The sequence below is a fragment of the Lacerta agilis genome, chromosome 3 (assembly GCF_009819535.1).
Source record: "Lacerta agilis isolate rLacAgi1 chromosome 3, rLacAgi1.pri, whole genome shotgun sequence".
Classification (NCBI taxonomy): Eukaryota; Metazoa; Chordata; class Lepidosauria; order Squamata; family Lacertidae; genus Lacerta; species Lacerta agilis.
The window spans coordinates 105,624,328-105,649,322 of record NC_046314.1 but is presented as its reverse complement, the minus strand read 5'-3'; the positions used below and the strand labels follow the sequence as shown (position 1 = coordinate 105,649,322).

Sequence of the window (24,995 nt, the reverse complement as noted above, 5' to 3'; positions counted from 1 at the left end):
CCAACCCAGTGGCTCCAAGTTACAAGAAAGGAGACGCCAACTAATCAGGAGGAACTTTCTGACAGTAAGTGCTGTTCAACAGTGGAATGGACTCCCTCAGGAGGTTGTGGACTCTCCTTCCTTGGAGGTTTTTAAGCAGAGGTTGGATGACCATCTGTCATGGATGCTTTAGTTGTGATTCCTGCATTTCAGGGGGTAGGACTGGGTGACTCTTGGGATCACTTCCGACTCTACAATTTTATGAGTCAACAGAGATAATCTAGGATCAAGGCTGAGAACTTGAAGCACGTCATATATCTTGTTCATTCTTGATAGAAGTTTCCCATGTGCTTCACAATCTTGCCCATTTTTAAAAAAATCTTAATCATAATTTAGTGAACACTTCGTCATGGTATAGGTATTGTTTCTTTAGGGAAATATCGGTTGCGAGTTTTAATACTTCTTTTTTCAGCTTTAGATGAGACAGTTTTTATCGGTTGTTTGGTTCAAATAGTTGATCGCTGAATGCCACTTTCCCTGCAAATCACTGGTGGTTCCACAGAATATAGTAATTACAGTGTTATAGGTATTGGAAACCAGGCCTTTATAGATATATAAAGTATGCAATATTGTTGCTGTACTCCCCCCCCCCCCCAATCAATTTAGTGGGAGAACAAGTATCCTGCTGTTGTGTAACTGGCATTTGTATTAAAATGTTTGATGAGGCAGATTTGCAACCAATTTATTTTTATGGCAGACAGTTGCAGAGGTTCAACAGAAAATGTCGGGCATCTTAATAAACAAAGGAAGAAATCTCTAATTTTATTTAAGTTTGGGCACCCCATTATTTAAATGTTTTCGTTTCTGTACTTCGTAGAAAAGAGGACAATAAAAATAAAAACTAGTAGCAAAAGTGGGGAAGCTAATTAAAATGTTCAGATATCTCCCAATATTTTTGTCCAGATTTTGTATTGTGATTCTGCAGCAAGTGAGAGTGAAGAAGCTGTTTTGAAGGGAAGGGCATCTTAAGTATTTGAGGATGCCTACTAGTATTGTATATTTCAATGCCTACTAGTATTGTTGACCATTTGCGACCTCCAAGATCAGAGACAGCATGCTTCTGAATACTAGTTCCTGGGGAGCAACAACAGAAGAGGGCTGTTTCTGTTATTCCCTGCTTGTAGGCTTCCTAGAGCAGGCATCCCCAAACTTGGCTCTCCAGCTGTTTTGGGACTACAACTCCCATCATCCCTAGCTAACGGGACCAGTGGTCAGGGATTATGGGAATTGTAGTCCCAAAACAGCTGGAAGGCCAAGTTTGGGGATGCCTGTCCTAGAGGCATGTGATTGGCCACTATGGGAAACAAGATGCAAGGCAGGCTAGGGCTTTGTTCTCATCTGGCAGGGCTCCTTATCATTTTGAGTTAGATATTCCCATTTCTCCTCTCTTGACGTCGCTGTGCAGTGTTTTTTGTTTTGTTTTTTTAAATCTGTTTTTGCCATTAGCTTCCCACCCCACCCCAGTGATAATGGTGTTGCAATTGAGAATGTCTGGGAAAGGATGTTGCATTTGGGCAGTGCAATCATTTTCACTTGCAGCAGACATATATTCTTATTGCAAATATTGTATACAGTTAGGCACAACAGGTTGTTCAACAGAGTCCTACGCTGAGTGGACTCACTGAAATTAATTAACCCATGGGTCTACTCTGAGTAAGGCTAGCACTGAGTACCACCCAATATTTACATTGTTATTCATCCCCCGTTGAATATTAGCCCAGGAACTGCTCCATATTTTTTTAATAAGTTGAATTCTTTGTCTGGGATTTGTTTACATAGTATTTGCAAAGAAGCTAACTTGGATTGGTCATGCAAAGGCCTGACAATGAATGCAAATAAAAGATGGGGGGAAAGGCAGCCCTTCTTTAGTAGGATGTACAATTTAAAACTGTATGTACTGTAGTCATTGATGGTTGGTGCATTTGAGTAATTGCTTGCAGAAACGTTGGTCCTATATCCATTTTTTTGGGAGTGGGATAATTATTTAATCCCAATTTGTCAAAGGCCTTTTGAGCATCTAATGACAGAATGATCATAGGGGATTTGTTTACATTACTATCATTAATCACATGTGAAAGCCTGAAAACCAAACTGGTGAGCTTTCTATGTGGTGCAAATACAATCTGGTGTATCCTAATTTCAGAGAATATCAGCAAACCTAGACAATTGGAAAAAGCTACACTGGAAATCTTAGAAATGTGTTTTAATAAAGAACCAATGCAATCCCAGAGACATGGAGTCTTTTATTGGTTTGTCTGCAGTCCTAAAGCCACTTATTTAGAAGTAAACTGCACTGAATTCAATCTGACTTACTTCTGAGTAAACATGGTTGTTAGGATTGTGCTGTAACTTATTACTGTGAGTTGTATCCGACAAAGCTGCCTTATTTGTGCAAGAAAATAAACGTCTCTCCGCTCTCCACCCCCACAACATGCCAAATCTGCTTTGTGAGTTCCCCCAACCCTCTGGAGGAGATTGGTGAGGGGGTCATGGAGTGCACGGAGAGGAAAGGGAGAATAAGTTCCAGTGTGCAAGCAGAAATCCTTGCGCAAACAGAACAACTTCATTGGATACAACCCACTGTGTGTAGTTTGATCACATGTATCACAGGGTTATGTATACTGTTGAAAAGTAATCTTAGGTATTAGCCAAAAGGCCTTACATTGGATGTGGAACTTGGCTTCTAAAAAGTCTTCTAGGCTTTGGGCTGTATGATTAATTATTATTTTTAGCTTAGTGATTATTTGTTTGATTTCGTTTTCTGTTATTTCTTGATTTAGAAATTGCTGCTTTTTTTGCAAAGACTGAATCCAGATCCTATCCAGGTAAGTATGAATGTCTGTTTCTATGAGTCAGTCTGTGGCATATACAGTAGTCTGAAAATGAACCTCATGCTTGCAATCCTGCTGAAGGACCAATTTAGGAGAACCTAAACACACTGTTTTGGCGCTATAGTCTCTTCCTCCTCCCTTCCCATCCTGTCCATTCCCAGTTCCAATCCATGTGCCATTACTGCATTGCCATTGCCCAGTGCACAAGTTGCTGCTGCCCACCAAATCCCTACCCCACTCATACCTGCAAATCGGAGTGGACCACATAGGAAGAGAAAGCGGCAGTTAGGTCCACTTCCCAGCTCCATGTTCAGGAAGATGCTGCAATTGAGACAGGGTGCATTCAAAGTTAAGTGCAGCAAAGATAATCCCCTGCCATCTCCTAAACCTGGAGATAGGGAAGAAGATGGCTGCCAACTTCATATCTTTGTTCTGAAAGTTCTGCATGCTGTCAGGGGCAAGACTCTGGCCTTCCGGTGTAAGGTTCTGGCAAACAAAAAAATTGGCAGGTTTCAAGGCCAGCCAAAATATGTGCACCCCCAGGGGATATAATTGTGCACAGAATTCAATAAAGTCTTTATGGATGTCCTTGATGTTGTATTGATATGTTGGTTTCATGTTGTTACTGATGTTGTGTTCCTACCTGGCCAGTTGGTATTTTGAACAACAAGTCAACTGTTTAGAATTGCAATTTCTGAATTCTGATTCGTTTACGTCATCACCTTGTGTTTCTTACCAATGCATTCTAGTTTCAAAGGGTTATTGAATTCTTTGGCTACCATATTAATGATATACCTTCATTTCTGCATTTGCCACTATCCCCCCTCCCCCAAAGCATAGGGTTTATTCCCAAGCTGCTGGAGATTGGTTGTCCATAAATCTGCATAGTGCCTGTCATTAGTAAACGGTCAGAATCGGTTGTTGATTTAATGCTAGAATCAACAATTGTCTGGGGCCAATTGGGTGAAGTTAAAAGAAAATATTTGTGAAACAATGTGTTGTGACAAGTTGGGTGAGGCAAGTAGCTTCTTCAATCAACATTGCGGATGTGCCAAATATCTATCAAGTCTTATTTACTGAGAATAGGTTGCAGGCACAGCATTTGTTTCTTACAGAGTTAATGCTCCTTTCTAATTTGAGGTCAATACAATGTTGAGATCCCCTTCTAACAAAGTTACTTCTTTGAATTGGCTCCATTGTTCAAAAACACTCTCCAACAAGGAAATTCAAGCTGTGTTTGGGCAATAAGTAGGTCTAAGAGTAAACTGTTTTCCCTTTACAAACAATATACTGAACTCTTGGGTCTCAGATAACTCCTATCAATGCAAAATCAAACTTTCTCTATATAGTTAATGCTACCCTACAAGACATGGAAGAACCTGAAGCTGTATAATAAGCCCCAAACTAAGAATATTTTTGCAGTTTATTCTGGTTTTTTATGTTATTCTTGGAGGATAACAAAGTCTAATTTCCCTTGCTTAATTTTTTTGAGTTATTCGTTGTTGTTTTACTAGAGGTTGCCTGAATGAGGAAGCAGTTAATGAGTACAATTCCAAGGCTGCAATTGCAACTGTATTTACCTGGCAGTAAGCCCCACTGAATTTTATAGGCTTATTTCTGAATAGATGTGATTAGGATTGTGATGCAAATCATCAAAGGGCATAAAATCATTCTGTGATGACCACACAATTATCTATGAGACCTCCCCTTTTCTATAGCTTAATAATGGAATGCGGGTGGCACTGTGGTCTAAACCAATGAGCCTCTTGGGCTCGAAGATCAGAAGGTCGGCAGTTCAAAATCCCACGACGGGGTGAGCTCTGTCCCAGCTCCTGCCAACCTAGCAGTTCAAAAGCATATCAGTGCAAGTAGATGAATAGGTACCGCTGTGACGGAAAGGTACCGTAAATGGTGTTTCCATGTGCTATGGCGCTCATCATGGTGTCCCGTTGCACCAGAAGCAGTTTAGTCATGCTGGCCACATGACCTGGAAAGCTGTCTGTGGACAAACACCGGCTCCCTCGGCCTGGAAGCGAGATGAGCGCCACACCCCATAGTTGCCCTTGATTGGACTTAACCATCCAGGGGTCCTTTACCTTTATAGCTTAATAGCAGTCAAATAGCAAAAATGATCAAAACAGAAGAAATTCATCTGTTAAGGCTCATAAGGAGATCCTAAATCTGAGCTTAGAGAGACACCTATTCTCTTGAGAAAGTTACAAGAAGAGAGTGTAAAATATGGTAGTCATGCTTATCCTCAAACCAAAACAAGATTCTGAGTTGGTTGTTATGCCCCATGTTTGTCAGAGAAGGAACCTTTTTTCAGATAAAAGTATAGGTACACATTACTGATTAGGTCTTTGATGGGTAGGGCCCAGTATGGTATGGATCTTTCAGTCTAAGACTACATGTTGCTGCAGTGGGCTCCAGCATTCAGAGATTGTGAAAATGTTTTTGAAATCAATCAGAGTTCTGCATTAACCAAGTATTTTAAAAATGCACTGAAGTCCACATCACCAAAGGTGATCAGCCTCAGTATTTGCTACATAGTTTGTTAGCAGACAAAGCAGAAGGAAGTGTCCATTTTTCTTTCTCAATGGACCCTCCCTGTGCCCCCTTACTGGATTTCTAGGAAACTGTAATGCAGACATACTGTGAATGAAAAGGGTGGTGTCTTGTAGTAAACCTTGGCAGTGTGACCAGCCTTCTGATTTCAGAACAACAATTCCTGTTTACCTAACAATAATTCACCAATTTTCCTGAAGGTGCAAAGAGACTTCACAACAACTGCAGTTAAAATGAAGGATGGACTGACCATTTTCCTTGATGTAATTTCTTGGGGTGGGGGGTGAGGAGAGAGAGTCGGTGCTGGCACACATTAAAGCTGACCCAAAGCCATTCATTCTGAATCAATTAATAAGGTTTCTTTTTCAGACATCTCTATTTTCAGGTTTTGGAAATTGACCTTTCCAAACAACTGGTCACCCAGCTGATGGGAAGTAAATTAGCTCCCCATGGGAAAGGATTGAAGGATTTATGTGGAATTTGAAAACTTTAAAAATTACAACTTATAGGATTTTGTTTGGTTAAAGCTTAGAACAAGGGTAGATAATCCCATCCCCACTAAAAAAAACCCTTCCCCCGGCCTATCACCCACTATTCCAACACGTAGCACAAAACCTCCAGATACAAACAACAAACCCATAGTTTGTTGGTCAATGCATGCAGTTCTAAACATAGTTTTTTCCTAATAGTTGAATAGTTTGGTACATTTTTTTTAAGCCAAGAAATGCATCACAAAATTTGGAAGTAGGTGAATCAGAAGGATAAGGAAGTTTGGATCTGTGCATTTATTCTGGGAGCAGCCAATAAGATCAGTTCCAAGCAGAATGATTCTCCATCACCTGCATGTGTGTGTATGAAAATTTATAGGGTGCGTTCTTCGGTTCTACATAAGAACATGAACAGAGCCTTGCTAGATCAGACAATGGCTCCATCTAGTCTAGGATTTTGCTTCCTGCAGCATCAGTAGCACTTAACCAGAAGCATCTGAGAAGCTTACACACATGGCATAAATGGCACCCCCTTTCTCCCAGCTGCTGGTAATTAGAGATAACCTGCACCTGAACATAGAGGTACTATTTAGCTAGAATGCATCTTGCTCAGCAAGTGATTCCCACCTCCCCCGCCCTCCCAGTTCTTTCCTAGCCCTGTCTGTCACAACAGTATTATTCAACAGAGCTATTTAGCTACTTAGCTTTGCAGTGTTCCCCTTGCAATGAAGAGAGCAGAAAGAGAATATGTGTACAGCTGAATTCATCTTCCTCACTTTCTCCCCTCACCCCCCACTGTGTCATCTGATGGGGAAATAATTGTCATCTTCAATGTCACATTGAGTGACATTCTCTCCAAAATAAGGAAATGAAAGTTTACTGTCAGAAGATATGAAGAAGCGCACTTACTCCCTTCAAATGAAAGCTATCATTAGCAGATAAGGAGCTCTGTTTTTCAACTCAGTCCTATTCACATGGAGTGCATACAGCTGACAAGAATGAGCAGTGACTTTGACCGTATTCACAGCTGAGGAAGGGAGAGAAATTCAGTTCAGTTCAATTTTCAAGGCGAACCAACAAAATGTGCACTTTCTGAAAACTATACGTGAACTGAAACATGTGCATCTTTTGAAACTCACACTTCTGTGGATTTTGCAATCCAGCCAGGTATTGCATGAAATTCAGAAACATAAAAAAGCTCCTTTCAGTCAGTCTGCAATCTTAAAACAAATATCACGAACACTCATAATTCTAGTGTGAATTTATTCTGATATGCACATTTTTGCAAATGTGAATTTTCATTAATTCAACACACCTTTGTACACTATTTTCACTAATATCACACACATTTGTGACCTCTTTACCCTAGTATATGCTTTCTTGTATACATTACTTGGCTGGAGAACTACATTGCACAATTTCGAGAAGTGCAAATTTCGAAGGATGGCACTGTTTTGGTTTGTCTATTGTTTCAGAAACTGCAGATTAGGTAGGTCTGTCTTAATATGTGATTTAACCCCTGTTCCATCCATAGCAGTGCAACCAGTTAAGAAGCAGGGTTTGGGTTGGGCACAACTTTATGCCAGCTAGACTTAACGCCAGCTTGGTTTTCGCTAGAATCTTGTATATAGGATTCCTTCTTATATGGTAATCAGGCCCATTGTAGTAAGATGTATGCTGCATAGCCATCCAATTCCCAACAGTAGCATTGCTTATTTCTCCAAATGGAGTTTCTGTGAGTACATGTGTAAAATACAGGTTCAGAGGCACACATGCGCAGACAACTTGAGTAGAACTGGAATCGCATGTGGGGGACTGTGTTTCACTGGAGGTTTTTAAATGGGGGTTGGGTGGCCATTGGCCACTTATTCTTAAACTGTGATTCATGCATTGCAGGGGGACAGATTAGATTACCCTTGCAGATAGAATTCAATTTGAAAGGGAGAAATTTACACCACTGAAAATTAAGTGGCACAGAGTGTAAAAGATACACTGCAAGTTACGTGTAATACTAAGGGTAAGTAGCAATGGAGAATGTGCGTTTTCATTGAGTGGCCTTGGCATATTAAACATGCAGGATTCTGGAAGACAAAAAAACAACAACAACAAAACGTGCCCCTTGCCATCCACATTCATATCTTCTAAAACCTTCCTCCCAAGATCTCAGGGGAGTTGCAGGTGCAAACACTGAGTACAGCTGACCTCTGCAGAACCTCTCCTTGCTCCATTAATCATGCCAAGCCCCATTTGCAAAGAAAAAAAAAATACTTTGAGTGTTTTCCAAAAACCCACTTTCATAGTGTGCTTGCCAAGAAGCGAAACAAAGCAGGATTCAAAGTGTGCTCTGGGGGTGGGGCTGTGGAGCTAGACAATGCCACACAGTGTATAATGGTCCAAATTAAAGACTATTAAGCCTGAGAAGATGCAAATGAAAAAGCTGCAGCATTGTCTAAAAAAGTGTTTTGTAGGAATGGTAGAACTCGCCAGACCCTCTGCCAACTTTCCCCTTCCTGCTTTTCCACATAAAATTAATCATAATTATAATAACGCAAACTGTGACAAATATTCACAGCAGGCTTTCAGGACTTGGCATAAATTATTTGGGCTTCATGAGCTCATGCATTCCGTACTCACCCTAGCCTGATGGCTTGCTTCCTGGCTCTAGCATATCACCTACACTCTTTTTGGAGTTTATTGCTGCTGTTGAATGCTTCTTGCCATATGGTTTCCATGTGGAAACAGTGCAGTGCTTCCAGTTGGCAGCTGCTGCTGCATGCAGTGCCCCCAGCAAATCAGACCTGCTCCATATGAGAAACCACCCCCATTGCATGAAAAAAAACCTCAACAGCATTGCAACTTTCCTGGTGGAGACAGGCACCAAACCATAGCATAGCTCCACAGTTCTGTCAATATCAGGCATAGACAAACTCGGCCCTCCAGATGTTTTGGGACTACAACTCCCATCATCCCTGACCACCAGTCCTGTTAGCTAGGGATGATGGGAGTTGTAGTCCCAAAACATCTGGAGGGCTGCGTTTGCCTATGCCTGGTAAATATGCCAACAGTTGTCTGAAGCTGCAATCTTATACAGCCACAGTAGTGAGCACCACTGAACCGAGTGAGGCATACATCTCAGTAAAGGCACGTTAAGATTGGGCTTTGAGTACTGGGAATTGCCTGAAATTGCAAAGTTAACTGAGTAGACAAAGGTAGAAAAAGGGCAAAGTGAGGATTTTTATTTTATTTTATTTTTTGCAGTGGATAGTTTCCCTTTATTAATGATGGGGAAATCTATGTGAAGCCCTCAGTACATTGGGATTTGATTTTTTTTTTTTTTTGGCAATTTATTCCCTTCCCTTATTTCATTGTGGAATAATGGTAAGTTAATAAATGGCTCAGGTGCATGATACCTCATTGCTCACATCTATAGAGCATAGGACTTTTTTTTTTTTTTAAAGCAAGTTAAGTAAGTAATTCCTCAGTGCATGGGGGTTACTTAATGCTCATAGGCGTTATATCTAGAGCTTGAAATGTGTGTTGTGGGGTGTCATCTTCTGGAAGCAATGTCTAAAATAACTTACGCTATCACATTAAAAAGGGGTGCTTTTTTTAAAAAAAGAAAAGTACCAAGGATTTATGGCAATTTAAATTCCACTAGAGCCTTCTTGTTCTCTCTCCTCCCCCATGTTTTTTTTTTTTTAAAAATATGATCATCCTTTCAGATCCACACCCCCCCCCATTTTCTTTGGTGCCTCGGTCTTCCCAGCAATCGCCTCGCATGTTGTCAGAACACATTCAAAAGCAAACTGCTTGTGCATCGGAGGGACTGATATGACACTGTGTGACTGGAGTGCTAAAAGCTCTCTTCTTTAATTCTCCACTCAAAGCACCCCTTGTTGCTAAAGAGGTGCTAAAAGTGTCAGCTGGCCTTTCTATTTTAGTGCCTTCCCACACACACACACACACCACCACCACCCCGTCACCATCTCCATTTGTCTCAAGGAGTTCTCACTGGCTTGCTCACTTAACGTTGCCTCTTGGAGAGAACAGGAAGCATCTTCATGACACGTACACCTGGCAGCCTGGACATTGTTAAATATTGATAGCCTGAGCCCGGGGGAAAAAAATGTTTATGCTGATTGTCCATTGAGCTCAATATGGGCTGTGGCTTCCAGTCAGTGTGCCTAGGCCTGCAGACCTCCAGCAAAATCTTACCCATATTTTTTTTTTAATGTAGAAATGTGCCCTATTGATGTGAATGGGACTTTCTTCCCAGTAAATGGGATTGCAGCCACTGCGGGATCCAGATTTTGGAAGGGTCCTGCTCACCATCCCAAGCAGTGGAAGTCGACCCATTCGGCCTACCGACCTCAGTCCCCCTACCTGCCTGCCTTCTTAATTGTATCTCCAGGGGGTAGTGCCGCTTGTCATCTTCCCTCTCCTTAGACTCAGTGTTGTTCTTGTAGAACTGAGCAAAGAAGAGGAGAATGGGGACAAGTATAGACTTAGTTGGTGCTGGCTGTAAATGGCTCCGACTTTCACCTACTGCTTGGGCACCCAAATAAATTGTAATGAAACCAAATAAGAACTCTGGCCAAAGTTTTAACAAAAAAACATGCGTTTACTCATAAGTAATTCCAAACGTATTATCAATTCTGTAAAGAATTACAGTCTTAAACAACAAATAGTTTCATATGAAAGTTTTCTTTAAAGTCTTTTAGAGATGGCTGTCAGGGCTTCTCCAATGCGTGTCAGGTGTAAACCAGGGAGACCAGGACAGGGCCCCGTTTCGGCATGGATGCCTTCTTCAGCTTGTTTTTTATGGTAGAAGTATGTGAAAAATAAAAATGGTGTGTTTCTTTGATTCCTAAGAGGATATAGCGTCTTAGAAGTTTTGCTGTATTTTTCTCTGTTTTTTGTAATGGCCCTTCGTGGCAGCTGTGGCGTATGCAAATATGCACTACAAGTGAAAGAGTTTGTTGATGTACAGTCTGGCTTTAAATTTCAAATAGAACACTTCAGCAATTGCAACACAAAAAACAGTGTGTATGCATGGATGTGCCCCTGCAAAAAGATATACATAGGCAAGAGCACTAGACCGATAAAATTACGCATAAATGAACATCGATCACGGATCCGAAACAAGGTACTAGAAGCCCCTTTAGTGGAACATTATATACGACAAAAACACACGGAGGATGATTTTGTCTTCTTTATTATCTGGAAACCCAAAATAGACTTATATAACCGAAGAAATATTGAAAAACTTCTATTACAACAGGAAGCCAGATACATTCATCTGTTTGAAACCATGTCTCCCAAGGGTCTGAATGAACATCAGGAATACATTTCCTTTCTTTAAAATATCACCACAGTGCCTTTTGTTTTTGAGGAGTTTAGATTGTATTACACCTTTAAGAAGAACAGGGGGTTATCTCCTCCCCTTTCAGATATAAGGCCACAAACTCACCTATGAGTAGGAAACGCCCGAAAAAAACAGAGAAAAATACAGCAAAACTTCTAAGGTGAGACCACACATAATCTTGTACTTCACATATACACAATTTAATGGAAGAATTGTAACAGTCGTTTTTTCTATGGTTTACAGACGCTATATCCTCTTAGGAATCAAAGAAACACACCATTTTTATTTTTCACATACTTCTACCATAAAAAACAAGGTAAGGAACCAAATACTTTGAAAAGCCACTTGGGCACATATATAAGCACGAGACTTTAAAACTTCCTGTAATAATAATTTATTTGATGTTGTTGAATTATGACCTTTAGTGAATGATACTTTATAATTCTGTTTAAAACCTTACATAACTCGTTTGATGTTGTTTAAAATGTTCAATTTTGAAACTTGATGTACTCTGTGCTATTTAATACTATTTGATATTGCCAGCTGAAGAAGGCATCCATGCCGAAACGGGGCCCTGTCCTGGTCTCCCTGGTTTACACCTGACACGCATTGGAGAAGCCCTGACAGCCATCTCTAAAAGACTTTAAAGAAAACTTTCATATGAAACTATTTGTTGTTTAAGACTGTAATTCTTTACAGAATTGATAATACGTTTGGAATTACTTATGAGTAAACGCATGTTTTTTTGTTAAAACTTTGGCCAGAGTTCTTATTTGGTTTCATTACAATTTATTTGGCAATAAGAACTCCAACTTCTTTCACGATTACAATATGGGCACCCAAACAGTCACAATGGACACCAGCCACCACTTATCACTGTCATCAGTTTCTCATCAGTGTTCTGTCAAGGAGAAATTGAGCAGTGATACCTGCTTTTCTTCCTTTTCACCTTCCTTCTCCCTCGTCGTTGTCTGGAGCAGAGTGAGAGGCAGGTGAACAAGTAGTCCCCCAGTGTCCCATGGAGAGTAGTTCTGTCCTCTTCTGGATAGTCTGTCCTTTTGGGGATAGCACCTCCCTCCAGCTGAAACAGGCAGGATTCTGTATATTCCTCCCCATACTGGGGCAGGGCCACCCCACCCTACTACAGACTGGCTGGCAGAGGAAGGCAGACCCCTCAACCCCCAATATCTGCAATTCTCCATGGCCCCAACCATAGGGAGAGCCCTAAAACTCAGTGAACATTGTGGAAACAAGCAGGGATTAAACTTCAGAAACACACACACACACACTGTAGAGACAAGTATCATCAGAACTGAACATGAAAATGCAAATGAATCTGGCAGAAACCCTATTGTGGAGTCACCACTCAGATGCTCCCTAAGTAGATTTCCAGGCAGCTGATCCTAGGAAAATAGGCTGGTGGACAGTAGGAAGCTATCGTTGATTGCTGCAAAGGTTAAAGGGAGGAAAATTTCCAGGGCACTGTTGTCAGTGGGCTGCCTGCTGTGGTGCGACCCCTTAGTGTGCCAATCATTGATGCCAGCCCTGATTGCAGCCCTCACATAGCAATTTTAGGCACATTTAATCCTGGGTACGTTCTACACAGATGCAGCATGGCATTCCAAATTCTGATCTATAGAAGAAATGCCCAGGAAAATGGCATTTCATTTGTAATGCATCCAAAAATATATTGAGCTAGGCAGGTTCATGTTCTGAACCAGATTAGCAAACATAACCACTTAACCACTCAAATGTAGGGTGCAGCAACGGGATTTGAAAAGGAACATGAGGATCTTGTCTGCGAGGTGTGTGAGTGAAATGGTGTTGGAATCATGCAGGTACAAGGAAGGAAAGAGTTTAAAAAAGAATCTGGTAGCATGTGATGGGAAAGTTCTCAGCCCGAGTTCCTGAAGACAATGCTGAGTTGGATGGATCTGGTCCTCCAGATGTTGTAGAACTACAATTAAGATCATCCTTAGCCTTTGGCCATGCATACAGGGGCTGATGGGACTTGTGGTCCCATCCCTGGTTATGAGATGCTACTTATCTTAACGTAAAAAAGAATGATGCCCTTGAGAATAAGCCCCTTGTGGCCCAAACTCCTAAACTTTTGTTTACTAGTTATTATGGCAGGCAACATGATAAATATTCCACTTCCCCTTTTAGTGATCTGCCTCCTACAGTTGTTGAGCAATTGGGCCAGCAAGCTCATTGTTGATATGCGTCGTATTCTCCTGTTGCGGGAGAAACAAATTATTCTGTGCTTAAAAATAGGTAATTGCTTCTTGCATCTAATTGATTTCTAGAAATTACAATGCAGATTTGATTGGAGGAAGCTGGTGTGCTACCTGCAATCCACTCCAAAGTGAGCTGCTCATAAATCTTGCCACCTTCTCTGCTCTCATGCAGCCAGCGAGAGATATTTAAGGAGACTTTATGGTATCTGAACCCTGAAGGATGTGTCTTAACCTGTAGGAAAGCACCACAGCTATAATATCCATCTCACCGCAGTGTCATGACTTGACTGTTAAATAGAGCATTGCTTCCAGCTAGTTGGCTAAATAAGGAGTTGATTTTTATACCATGGATATTAGATGCAGCGACTTCGTTAGGGTAGGCTTGAGCTTTTTGTGGCTCACCAAGTAGAGTGTCACCTACCCCCAAAGAAGATTAATGAATCTCTCCTGTTTTTGCTGAATGCCAGGGATGGCAAAATGGAGGAAGGGGGAAACTTGATTGCAGCAATTGGTGGGTCACACATTCTACGCACCCATTACAAACTCTCACATCAATTATTATATCTGTTGAGAGTTCTTCATGAGACCATTGCATTTTGGGGCAGCAAATCCCACCCACTATCTACCCTACGGTGATGCTATGGAAGTTCTAAGTAGGGCTTGGTTTCTCAAACCTTTTAAATGGGTGGGGAGCCTGTGATCCCCCCAGTTGTTTCTGGACTGCAGCTCCCATCAGTCCTTGCCAGCATGGCCCATAGTCAGAGACTTTGTGAGTTGTAGTCCAACAACACCTGGAAAACCACAGGGCTAGCCACCCCTGCTTTAAAAAAACCAAAACAAAACCCATATCTTTACCGGAAAAGTTTGTGTTGATTCTTATTTGCAGCAATCTCTGTCATCCCACTGCTGCTTATGAAAATCTGTTGATTGGAATGATTGAATATTAAATATTACCTCAGTATAATTGAGTCCCTTCCCCGGTCTGCCTTTAAAATTATGCAAAATAGTGTCTGGCTGTCTGCTTTTCCCATTGTCTAGAGAAGCAGGATCTAAGCAACTTCTCCTAGCTGCTCCTTGAGAGGTTTTTAAGCAGAGGTTGGATGGCCATCTGTCATGGATGCTTTAGCTGAGATTCCTGTATTGCAGGGGGTTGGACTGGATGACCCTTCGGGTCCCTTCCAACTCTACAATTCCATGATCCTGTGAAAGAGAGAGGAAGATCCCCAGCCCTGCTTTTCTTTAAGCAGCAGCAGTGGAGTGCCGTGACCCTTCTGCTGGTGACTCATAAATAAAGAAAAAGGCCTTTTCCCCCTAGTCCAACACCAATTTTGCATTGGCCAATGGTATAGCAATGGGTTGGTGGTGGGGCGGTGTGCTCCCGGTGCCACATCTCTGGGGATGACAAGACATGCAGTTTGCCAGTAGCACCACATCAGCGCCATACGGGCAGTGCCGGGATCCTCTGCTTGTGGCTGCAGCTGCATGTAGAGGATCCTCCATTCACGGCTGCAGCCATGAGCAGAGGATCCCAGCACCGCCCGTACAGCACTGGAGCGCCGCCGCTGGCAACCCGCTATGTACAACGCATGTGCGCCGCCGCTACGTACGACTCATGCGCCGTACGTAGTGACACTGCACATGCGCACCTACATAGCGACGCCCTGCCCCCAGGTGCACGTCATGTTTGTCGCTGCGGGTGCCTGAGCGGCTTCCTACGTCACTGGCCTTGGCTTCCCAAATTAGAATGAGGATAGCAAAGCCAATTTTTCAATAGTTATGGCATACTGACTGAGCTCTGACCCTTTCCAACAAGGATGGCACTGCAAGGGACAACGGGCCGGCTGCACTGTGGGCAGAAGCATCTGAAAGGTGCACTGCCTATTATTTAGGTAAATGTTCTTTATTCAATCCCGGTTACTCTCTGCTTGTATGAAATATTCGGCACTTGAGTTTAGAGTATCGTAGAAGGCAAACGTTGAAATTGGAAAAACTCTAAAATATTAACTTCCTATACTTTTCTCTCTCTCCAGTCATTGTCTAGTCCATTTTCAGTGTGCATGGAATTCTGTATTTCCAAGTTTCACTCACCAATAGCAGTGAAAGTAGCAGAGCTTCTGTTCCCTCCCAGCTGTGTTTCATTTGTTTCTCTGTTACTTTTGCTTGCTACTGCAACTGGCAGCAAAAGCAACTATGTTGGGAGCCTGACAGCTGATTTGCATCTTCCACAATGCCCTGTACCTAGGGCATAGCTGTCAACCTATTCCTTTTTTTGCGGGAAATTCCCTTATTATAGCATTGGGAAACAGCAGGGAGGGTTGACAGCTATGGATATAGCAGTGGGGAACAGCAGGGTTGACAGCTATGACCTAGGGTTGTAGCCAAAGCTAGTCCTACTCAGAGTAGACGCACAGAGGTTAATAGACACAAGTAACTATGGTTCATTAATTGCAGGAGGCCAAGTGTGAATAAAACAAAACTGAATACTACCGTAAGTGTCATTCTGGGGCTCTGTGCATGTGTGCAAGTGCATTTGGGGAACGGCTACCACCACAAAACAATGATTGAGATTATTCAGAGAAGAAAAGAAATCTCTGGGGGGGGGGGGGGAATGCCTCCTGGGAAATTTCAGCTCAGCTCTAGACTAGGGTCAGAAGAACATCAACTCACATTGCAGCTGAACTTAATTAAATAAACAAAGATGTTATCACTCCTCAGATGTATGCTAGACTGAAATCTGATGTTACCCACTTCCAGTTCTTGGGAATGTTGTTTCACCGTTTGTGGCTCCTGCAGAAACATTAGCGGGTATAATTAAGATACAATGGCATCTGGATATGAGAAGAACAGATGCCACATACTGTGATGATACAGAGACTAAGTACATAGGCCTAATGTGCTGGCGCATTTACTGTAAACATACGTTCATGCAAATGTGAGCACCTATTTTCTGATTTCTCCATTCCCAAGAAACATAAAAAAAAAAAAATGGAAAACAGGCAAAATCGGCAAGGTGATGCCTTCAGTTCAGTAGTCTTCAGCTTTTTCAGACCCAGACCCACCTTTAACCGAAACATGCATTTTGGGGAACAATTTCTTATTTATTTATTTAACATATATCTATATGGTACTAGTGTTGCTATTGTGACCCACTTTAGATCTGGCCATGACCTGATCCCAACCCACCAGTTGAAGATCAGTGTTTAACCTAATTTTAAGTCTTAAGCTGTTTGCTGTATATTGTTTTAAATGCATATTTTACTTTTGTGAAAGCTGTCCTAGATGTTCCTTTCGAGCTGGTTTGTAACCATAATAAACAAACAAATGAATGAATGACCAGTGTCTCAATTCACCATCATCTGCTGGGGAAGGAGTGGCCATGGTTCTGAGTTACGCAGAACATTTTCACTCACGTCCTAAAGACATCCAGGATGACCCATCTCTTCCAGAATGAGAGTGCATGTAGTGGATCCCTGAAGGAATCCATGACATCTTTCTCATTCACCCCACAAAGACAGGTTTTGGCCAGGTATTCCGGGGCAATAGTGGACAGTATGATGGGTGCAGAGGCACACTCAGCTAGGTGTTGAGGAGGTGGAAGTGATAATAGGTCTTAGTCTCAATGGGTGATATTCAACCTCTGTGCTAGCGCAAGGATTTAGTTCTAGCACAATAGGATTTGCTCACCCACAGCACCCCAGCCCACCCCCAAATCTGCTCTGGAGTGTTGGAAGGAATCCCAAAACAGATTTAGGGAAGGAAGAGGGAGAACATTCCATTGCACAAGGAAAAAATCATTGCACTAACGTAATGTTCACCCCTCCTGCCCACCTAGCAGTTCGAAAGCACATCAAAGTGCAAGTAGATAAATAGGGACCGCTCCAGCGGGAAGGTAAACGGCGTTTCCGTGCGCTGCTCTGGTTAGCCAGAAGCGGCTTTGTCATGCTGGCCACATGACCCGGAAGCTGTCTGCGGACAAACGCCGGCTCCCTTGGCCTATAGAGCGAGATGAGCGCCGCAACCCCAGAGTCAGACACGACTGGACCTGATGGTCAGGGGTCCCTTTACCTTTACCTTTAATGTTCACCCATGTCCTACATTGAATGCAACCCTATGCATAGACCAAAGGTATTTCATACAGGGGAGCAAGTGGCACTGTGGTCTAAACCACTGAGCCTCTTTAGCTTGCTGATTGGAATGTCAGCGGTTTGAATCTGCACGACAGGGTGAGCTTCCATTGTCCTATCTCAGCTTCTGCCAACCTAGCAGTTCGAAAGCACACCAGGGTGAGTAGATAAATAGGTACCGCTGTGGCGGGAAGGTAAATGGCATTTCCGTGTGCTCTGGCACTTGTCACAGTGTCCCATTGCACCAGAAGCAGTTTAGTCATGCTGGCCACATGACCCAGAAAGCTGTCTGTGGACAAACATTGGCTCCCTCAGCCTGGAAGCAAGATGAGCGCCACAACCCCATAGTCGCCTTTGACTGGACTTAACCGTTAGGGGTTCTTTACTTCTTCTTTTTACCCATTTCATATATACATGCATGCATACATACATATATACATATAATGTAACTATGTCATCAGGAAATGGCAGCAATCCTGAACAAAGGTTGGGAGAATGCCTTCAAACTCAGAGAAACATCAGTGAACATTGGCTGTCACTTAAATATGACGAGTCAGCAGTCAGTGACGTTATGTCTGAATACTTGAGAAGTATCTATTTCTAGTCTTTTGTGAAATTTTGTCTGAGATTGTCAGTGTCCCTCAAATTGTGGGTATTCTCTCATACTACAATTATACTCTTGAATGGAAGTAATTCCAGATGAAATCAGTGAGATTTCTTCCACTTCATGTACTTAAGACTGTGCCTTTCAATCCCATTGATTTCAGTTATGGTGCTTAACTGTGCCAGACACTTCCTAAATTGTGTGCAGTGTGTGTGTTTAGAATGGGAGAACAAGACTTTGATAGTATGTTCACTTAACTGTATGTCCACTTACCAGGGAATCCTGAAGCAGAAGTTATTTCTTAGTCAACATGCAAAGAATTGCACCGGGAATTGAGTCCAAGTGTTCTGCCTTTAGTGACCCGGGAATGACAACCTGCCCCCACTATCCCATCTATGGTCCTGCAGCAACCCATTCCTTGAAAATAACTTCTGTTAATCATTATTAATTTTATTAGGTGGCATTAGAAGCATTTGCCAACCCCCAAGAATCTCTGCACTCTATTTTCTTTCTTTTTTCTTTTTTTAAAAAACCCCAACAAGCACATTACAATTCCATCAAAGTTCCTCTTACTTCCTTTCCTTGTAAAGCCCAATTCCCTAATGAGAATAAAACTGGTTGAAAAGAAGTTAACATTGAAAGCATCACTGTTGTTTGATCATCCAGATGGGCAGCTTCTGTTTTGGTTGGATGCATTTTGTGCTGTCTCGGTATGGACTAAGGGAATCTTGAATCATGCAGTAGCTTCTCTCCAAATTTGATTAGTAACATTTAAAAAAAAAACACCACTCTGCTCCAAATTATACTTTTTACATACTTAAAAAGAATAGACATCAGTTTGCATCACGACATCTTTTAACTTCTGTGAATTTTCATTTTCATGAAGCTTCAGAGAAATGGGATCACATTCAATCAAATTACTCAGCCCATTTTGCTTAAGGCAAATATCATCCAAGCAAGACAAGAGGCTGCCTCAAATGTTTCTTGTTCATCCATCACACACAATTTTGGTAATATATTTTGTAAATAAGGTTTGATTTCAGCCAGTAGTTTAAGTTCTGAAATCTGAGATAAAACTGATTCGCGCATACATTCTTACCGCCCAATTCCCGCTTGCGTGGGTGAATGCGCCATTACAGCCATATCACCCCATATCATTATTTTGTAACTTCTCACACCGTCTTACCTGTAATGCTTTTCACACGAGTCAGTTAATTTCTTTTATATATAGCTACTAGTCAGTGCATCAATTGATCACCACAGGAAGCATCCATTAATGAGTCAGAACATTGGTCCATCTTAGCTCGCTGCTGTAGCAGGTGTGTCATTGTTGCTTACCTGAAGAGAGAGGAGGGTCGAGGCAGTGGGGAGGTTGGCACAGTAGGGGCACCAGCAGAAACAATCTGGTTCTCCTCCTAAGGTGCCCACACCATGGCAACCTTCCTGCCGTCTTGCTCCTCCTGCTGTTCCTCCCAGTAAGCGAAAATAACATACCTGGGAACAGCCCTGATGGATCAGACCTACTTCAGCATTCTGTACTCACAGTGATCCACTAGATACCTCTGGGAAGTCCATAAGCTGAACCTGAGTACGAAAGGACTCTCCCCACTTGGGATTTCCAGCAATTGGTCTTCTTCTTCTTCTTCTTCTTATCACTCTGGATGCACACGTCCTTCTGATTATCATACAATAATAGAATTGTATAATTGAAAGGAACCTTCATGATCATCTAGTCATCCCACAATACTTGGTTCTTGTCTGGCAATCACTCGTAGCTGAGTAAGATTGTCTTCCATGAACACAGTCTTAACAGTGAGTCTGCAAGTGGCTAGAGGCCAATTCTGGATCCACACGTCCTTCCACATTGGAGACATACGTTTCTGGGAGGGAGTTGATGACAGTGAGGGTTTGCCAAGTGTGCCTTCCTCTTAGCACGTTTCTCCCTTTCATCCTGAGTTTGAGCGTCTTCAAAGCCCATGACATCTTTGGTAAAGGCTGTTCTCCAACTGGAGCGATCGCAGGCCAGTGTTTCCCAGTTGTCAATGTTTATTCTACTTTTTTTTTTTTGCCTTGAGAGAGTCTTTAAACCTCTTTTGTTGACCACTAGCATTACACTTTCCATTTTTAAGTTTGGAATGGTGTAGTAGCTTTGGAAGATGATAATCAGGCATCCAAACACCATGGCCAGTCCAACGAAGTTGATGTTGAAGAATCATTGCTTCAGCACTGGTGATCTTTGCTTCTTCCAGTACACTGGCATTGGTATTCAGAGGCATGCTGGCTATACTGACCATTCCTAGCCATATTCGCCATGAATTTATTTGCAGGGGGGGGGATCACCAAAATTCTCCAGGGAAAACAGATCTTTATCCACAAATAGGGTGGATAATGTTAAGAGGCCATTTGCACAGATCTCTAGTTTTTCGCATGGAGCACATTCCTTTCCCATGATGCTTCTGTTGCATCGCGTGATACACTTGCAAGTCTGCCACCCAAGCGACTGCATTACAGTCCCCCTCAATACAGGATCCACACGAATTTCTTCTAAAAGTTTTGTATCAGTCTCCTTTTATGGCCTTGAAGTTGCAGTGCTCTGCTTGCCGGCATTGCACATTCTCATTCGCTTGACAGATAGGCCTGCCTGCAAAATTGCGTGGTTGAAAATGGAGCCTAAGAGTAGCCAGGAAGGTTTTTGAGCTCCCAACTATGCTAATGCAAAGTCTCCGTACCACTAAACACATGTACTGAAGCATGAAGGTCTTCCCAATGAAAACAAACAAACAGCAAGCGGCGAGGGGCATTAGGGAGGGAAGGCAACCTCTCAGCAAGAAGGCAGTGCATAAGGCCGTGCGCTTAGTAAAAAAAATCGCTCAGGAATGTATGTATATATTATATGCTGGGCTTATTTACAACAGTGCTAAATTATTTATGCCCTGCAGTATGCATCACTGAGACTGTAATTGGGGGAGGGGGGAGTCTTGGTTTTACCGTGAGATTCCTCTGTAATGATGCGGGCCGGTTAAGCTGCCACAAATACAAGCTAACAGGATGCAGTTGGCACCAAGTCCCTTGCAGGGGGCCCTGAATTGAGCACTGAAAGAAAGACACACACACACACACACACACACACACATATCCTGCAGTCAGTTTACCAAGCTAATCATTTGATTCAGCTCACACAATCTGACCTCAAGCAGTTCAGTGAAGAGCATCAAGGAACACTAGATGCATCTACCCTTTAGCATTTCTTGGCAAGCACTGGAACGTAGGGGAATAATGGTGGAGTGTGGGGATCTCCTGCAATTGCAGCTATCCCAGTACCTAGACATTAAAAGCAGCAGCATCAAAAATGTATCCCGTGTCTCAATTCCTTCTTATGAGCACTGCCTTATACAGCTTACTGGCAGAGGAATTTTGGCCAGGGAAGCTGGAGAGGGTTCTCAGCTGAGAGACCCACTCCATGCCTTGCAGGCATTTCCCCATCTGTCTGGGGAAGGAAAGTCAGCTCTGACTGACTCCAGCTACAAAAACTGAGACTGCTGAACAAGACTTGGGTTGGGGTGTTGCTTAATTATTATTATTTTGTTGTTGTTGGGGGGTGGGGTTGTTGCTGTGTATGATATTAATTTTTGTATATTTATTTCGTATATTCTTAGGAAGCATGTAGACATGGTTCAATTTGGTTGTGTGCTTTTTGATGTTTTATTTACTGTTCATGACTACTTTTGTTACATTTGCAGTCAGATGATTATTTTTTTAATGTTGTAAAACCATGCCTTGAGCAAGGTTTTAGCTACAGAAATGTAGCATTCAAATAGAATTACGAATATATGTTCCCCAGTTTTAAGTGAGCCAGCCTGATTCATGCTTTTTTTTGGACTACAACGAATATTGCAACATGGTTAATTCTTTGGCTTTCACACTTCTCCATTTTCGTGATGCAGTTCTTAGCTCAAAAACCCATACCCCCCCTGACACACACACACACACACACACACACACACACATATATACCATATTTTTCTGTGTGTAAAACACCCCCATGTATAAGACGCCCCCCCCCCTAGTTTTTGGGTCTCCAAATTAAAGAAACACCCCTCAGCACTACCCGTGTATAAGACGAGCCCCAATTTCAAACCTAATTACTGGATTGTTCCTGGAAACCTCCCGTGAATGATATATTCTGAAAACTATTGGTTGATTTCATTTGCATAGCTTTTTACAGGATGACTTGCAGGTTATATCCACCTAAACCTTTTCATACCTTTCTCCTCTGCCATGTGGCATAGCTACAGCTTACAACCACAAGAAAAAAATGCTCGAATATTTCAGCAACATAACCTTAATACAGTGTTTTGTAGTGCACCAGAATAATCTGATCTTCCTCTTCCTCTTCCATTGTATTACCAGCTCTTCACCAACAGGTCTGCTCAGAGGTTGCAAAAATGTAAAATTCAATATTAAAAAACGGTTAAAACAAATTACATTCACAAATATACCTAACCAGAATTTGAAATATTATTATTACTATTAATTAAATTTGTATACTATCCTCTACCTGTAGATCTCAGGGAAATTCACAACATAAAATTGCAATATAAAAAGATGTAATAAAAATAAGAACAAAAACAACCCAATAGGCCCCCCCTTCCACAACAAATTTTAAAAAGGGCATCGGATATCAATCGACCAAAGGCCTGGTTAAAGAGGAACATTTTTGCCTGGCACTTAAAGGTGTATACTGAAGGCGCCAGCCGAACCTCCCCGGGGAGAGCATTTTGCAGACGGAGGGGCTACTGCAGACAAGGCCCCGTTCTCATGTTGCCATCCTCTGAACCTCTCACCTGTCAAACCAGCAGTTTAATGAATCTTAAAATGCATGCCAACTTTATATATCTGTGTGGGTTCATCTAAACAGTACAGAAGTTATAAAAAGTCTTGAACATAATACAATACAGGTACATGCCTAATGGCATTGGGCAGGGAGTTCTAAGGTGTAGGTGTTGCCATGCTGAAAGGTGGATTCCTTGAGAGCATAAGTCACCCTTTCCAGGAAACAACAGGATCTGTGTTTCAAAACCTTTAGTTAGGTTTTATGCTTAAAAACAACAACAAAAAACTTGAGAAAAATGAATGAATGCGTATTTGGGCGAAATGCTATTCAGAGTATCTGCTTCCCTGTTACTAGCAACTGGTAAAACAGGAGCACATTTTTCACTGAAGCTTGTCATAAACAATAGTGCCTGAAATGCAAAACCAGAAGCCAAATGTAGCAATTGGAATGGAATGATGAGAGACACATATGAGTGCGGAGGTGGTTCGAGCATTAGTATTTGACAATCTGACATTTGAGAGATTTGAATGGAGAGAAGAAAACCACTGTACAAAGCAAGAGCCTTCTATGATTAAAATCTGCTTCGTACCCTAATGCTGTCACACAGTGAATGTGTGTATGCTTGCAAGTGTGATCAAGTAACCAAGTAGCATCCATCTTGGTCCATGTGCTGCGAATCCGATGTTCTCAGATCATTAGCACAAAGCGAAACAATTATCTGCCAGCCTTCCTGGTCAGATGGCTTGTGCCACCACGTTTATTTATTTATTTATTTATTAGATTTCTATCCAACTCTTCCTCCAAAAGGAGCCCAGGGTGGCAAGAGGGAGGTGTTGAGACAGGCAGGTAGCAGGCTCCATTGGCTGCTGTCAACTCAGATGGCTGGTGCAGGTGGCTCCTGAAACCTTACTTGCACTCTGAACAAGATCTGAAGGCACAAATCTAGACCTTGCTAAGAAGAGGAGCAGGAAACCAAGAAGTAGGATTGGCTGGGTGAGGGGAGACCTGAAAAGACAAGCCAGCTCCCAGAAGTAAGCCAAACTGAATTCTATGAGATGTTCTTCTGCATACTTTGAATTGATCCAACAGTTGTATGTAGCCAGAGCTTTGCAAAGTTTCCATCCAGACAGTGAAGCACTTTTGAGTCCATCTCTACGATTCTATGATTCATGCATGAGCCTCGACTCATTCCCATAGAAACCAGTGCTTTTAAGAAGTGCCCAGTTTCATTCTAAGTGTCCTGTGGGATCAGCTTGAAGTTCCATTTACTCCAGCTTTCTGTTTCCTGCGGTATTTGGTGTGATGTGTGGAAAGCTGGAGGCAGAGTATGTCAGCAGCGTTCCTCTCCTTCTGCTTGCTCCTCAGCATCTAGTATTTAGCAGCACACTGTCTCTGAATGTGGGTAATCCTTTTAGCAGATCATGGCAAATTTTGCACTGTGCGAGATAAATCTTCTGCATCGTGACTCCATGCAAATGTAAGAAGAGAGTATCCTTGCGAGGTGGAACCTGCAACTACATGTTGCAATATGGCATGCTGTTCCTTGGTGTTACTGCCAGGCAGCCTCACCATCTTTCAGGATCCTCCATTCTCTCCAGTCCCTGGGTTCTCCATGCACACACACAGACACGTACTAGACATACAGCATTCCATGGTCACTAGGCATGCTCAGTGTTCAATGGTCTGTTTTTGGTTGTTGTTGGGTTTTTGGGGGTGTATGTTGCATGTTGCCCAGTTAGGATTTCCACCCTAAAGTTACACACACACACACACACACACACACACACACACACTTATTATTTAAAATAAAAAATAAGAATTTAAAAATTAGCTGAGATCCTACCAGAATGGGAAATAGCTTGGATAATTTCCAAACAAATCTTGATTTGTGCAAACAGTGGTGGCGAA

At 42.2% G+C, this 24,995-nt stretch overlaps 1 protein-coding gene across 1 annotated transcript in view; it reads left to right on the top strand.

The window, feature by feature from the left end:
- Positions 1-24,995, top strand: part of NRXN1 (neurexin 1) — a 933,637-nt gene that overhangs the window by 215,623 nt on the left and 693,019 nt on the right. The window contains 1 exon segment of the mRNA XM_033145071.1: positions 2,820-2,864. Within this exon segment, the coding sequence (XP_033000962.1) occupies positions 2,820-2,864 (45 nt within the window).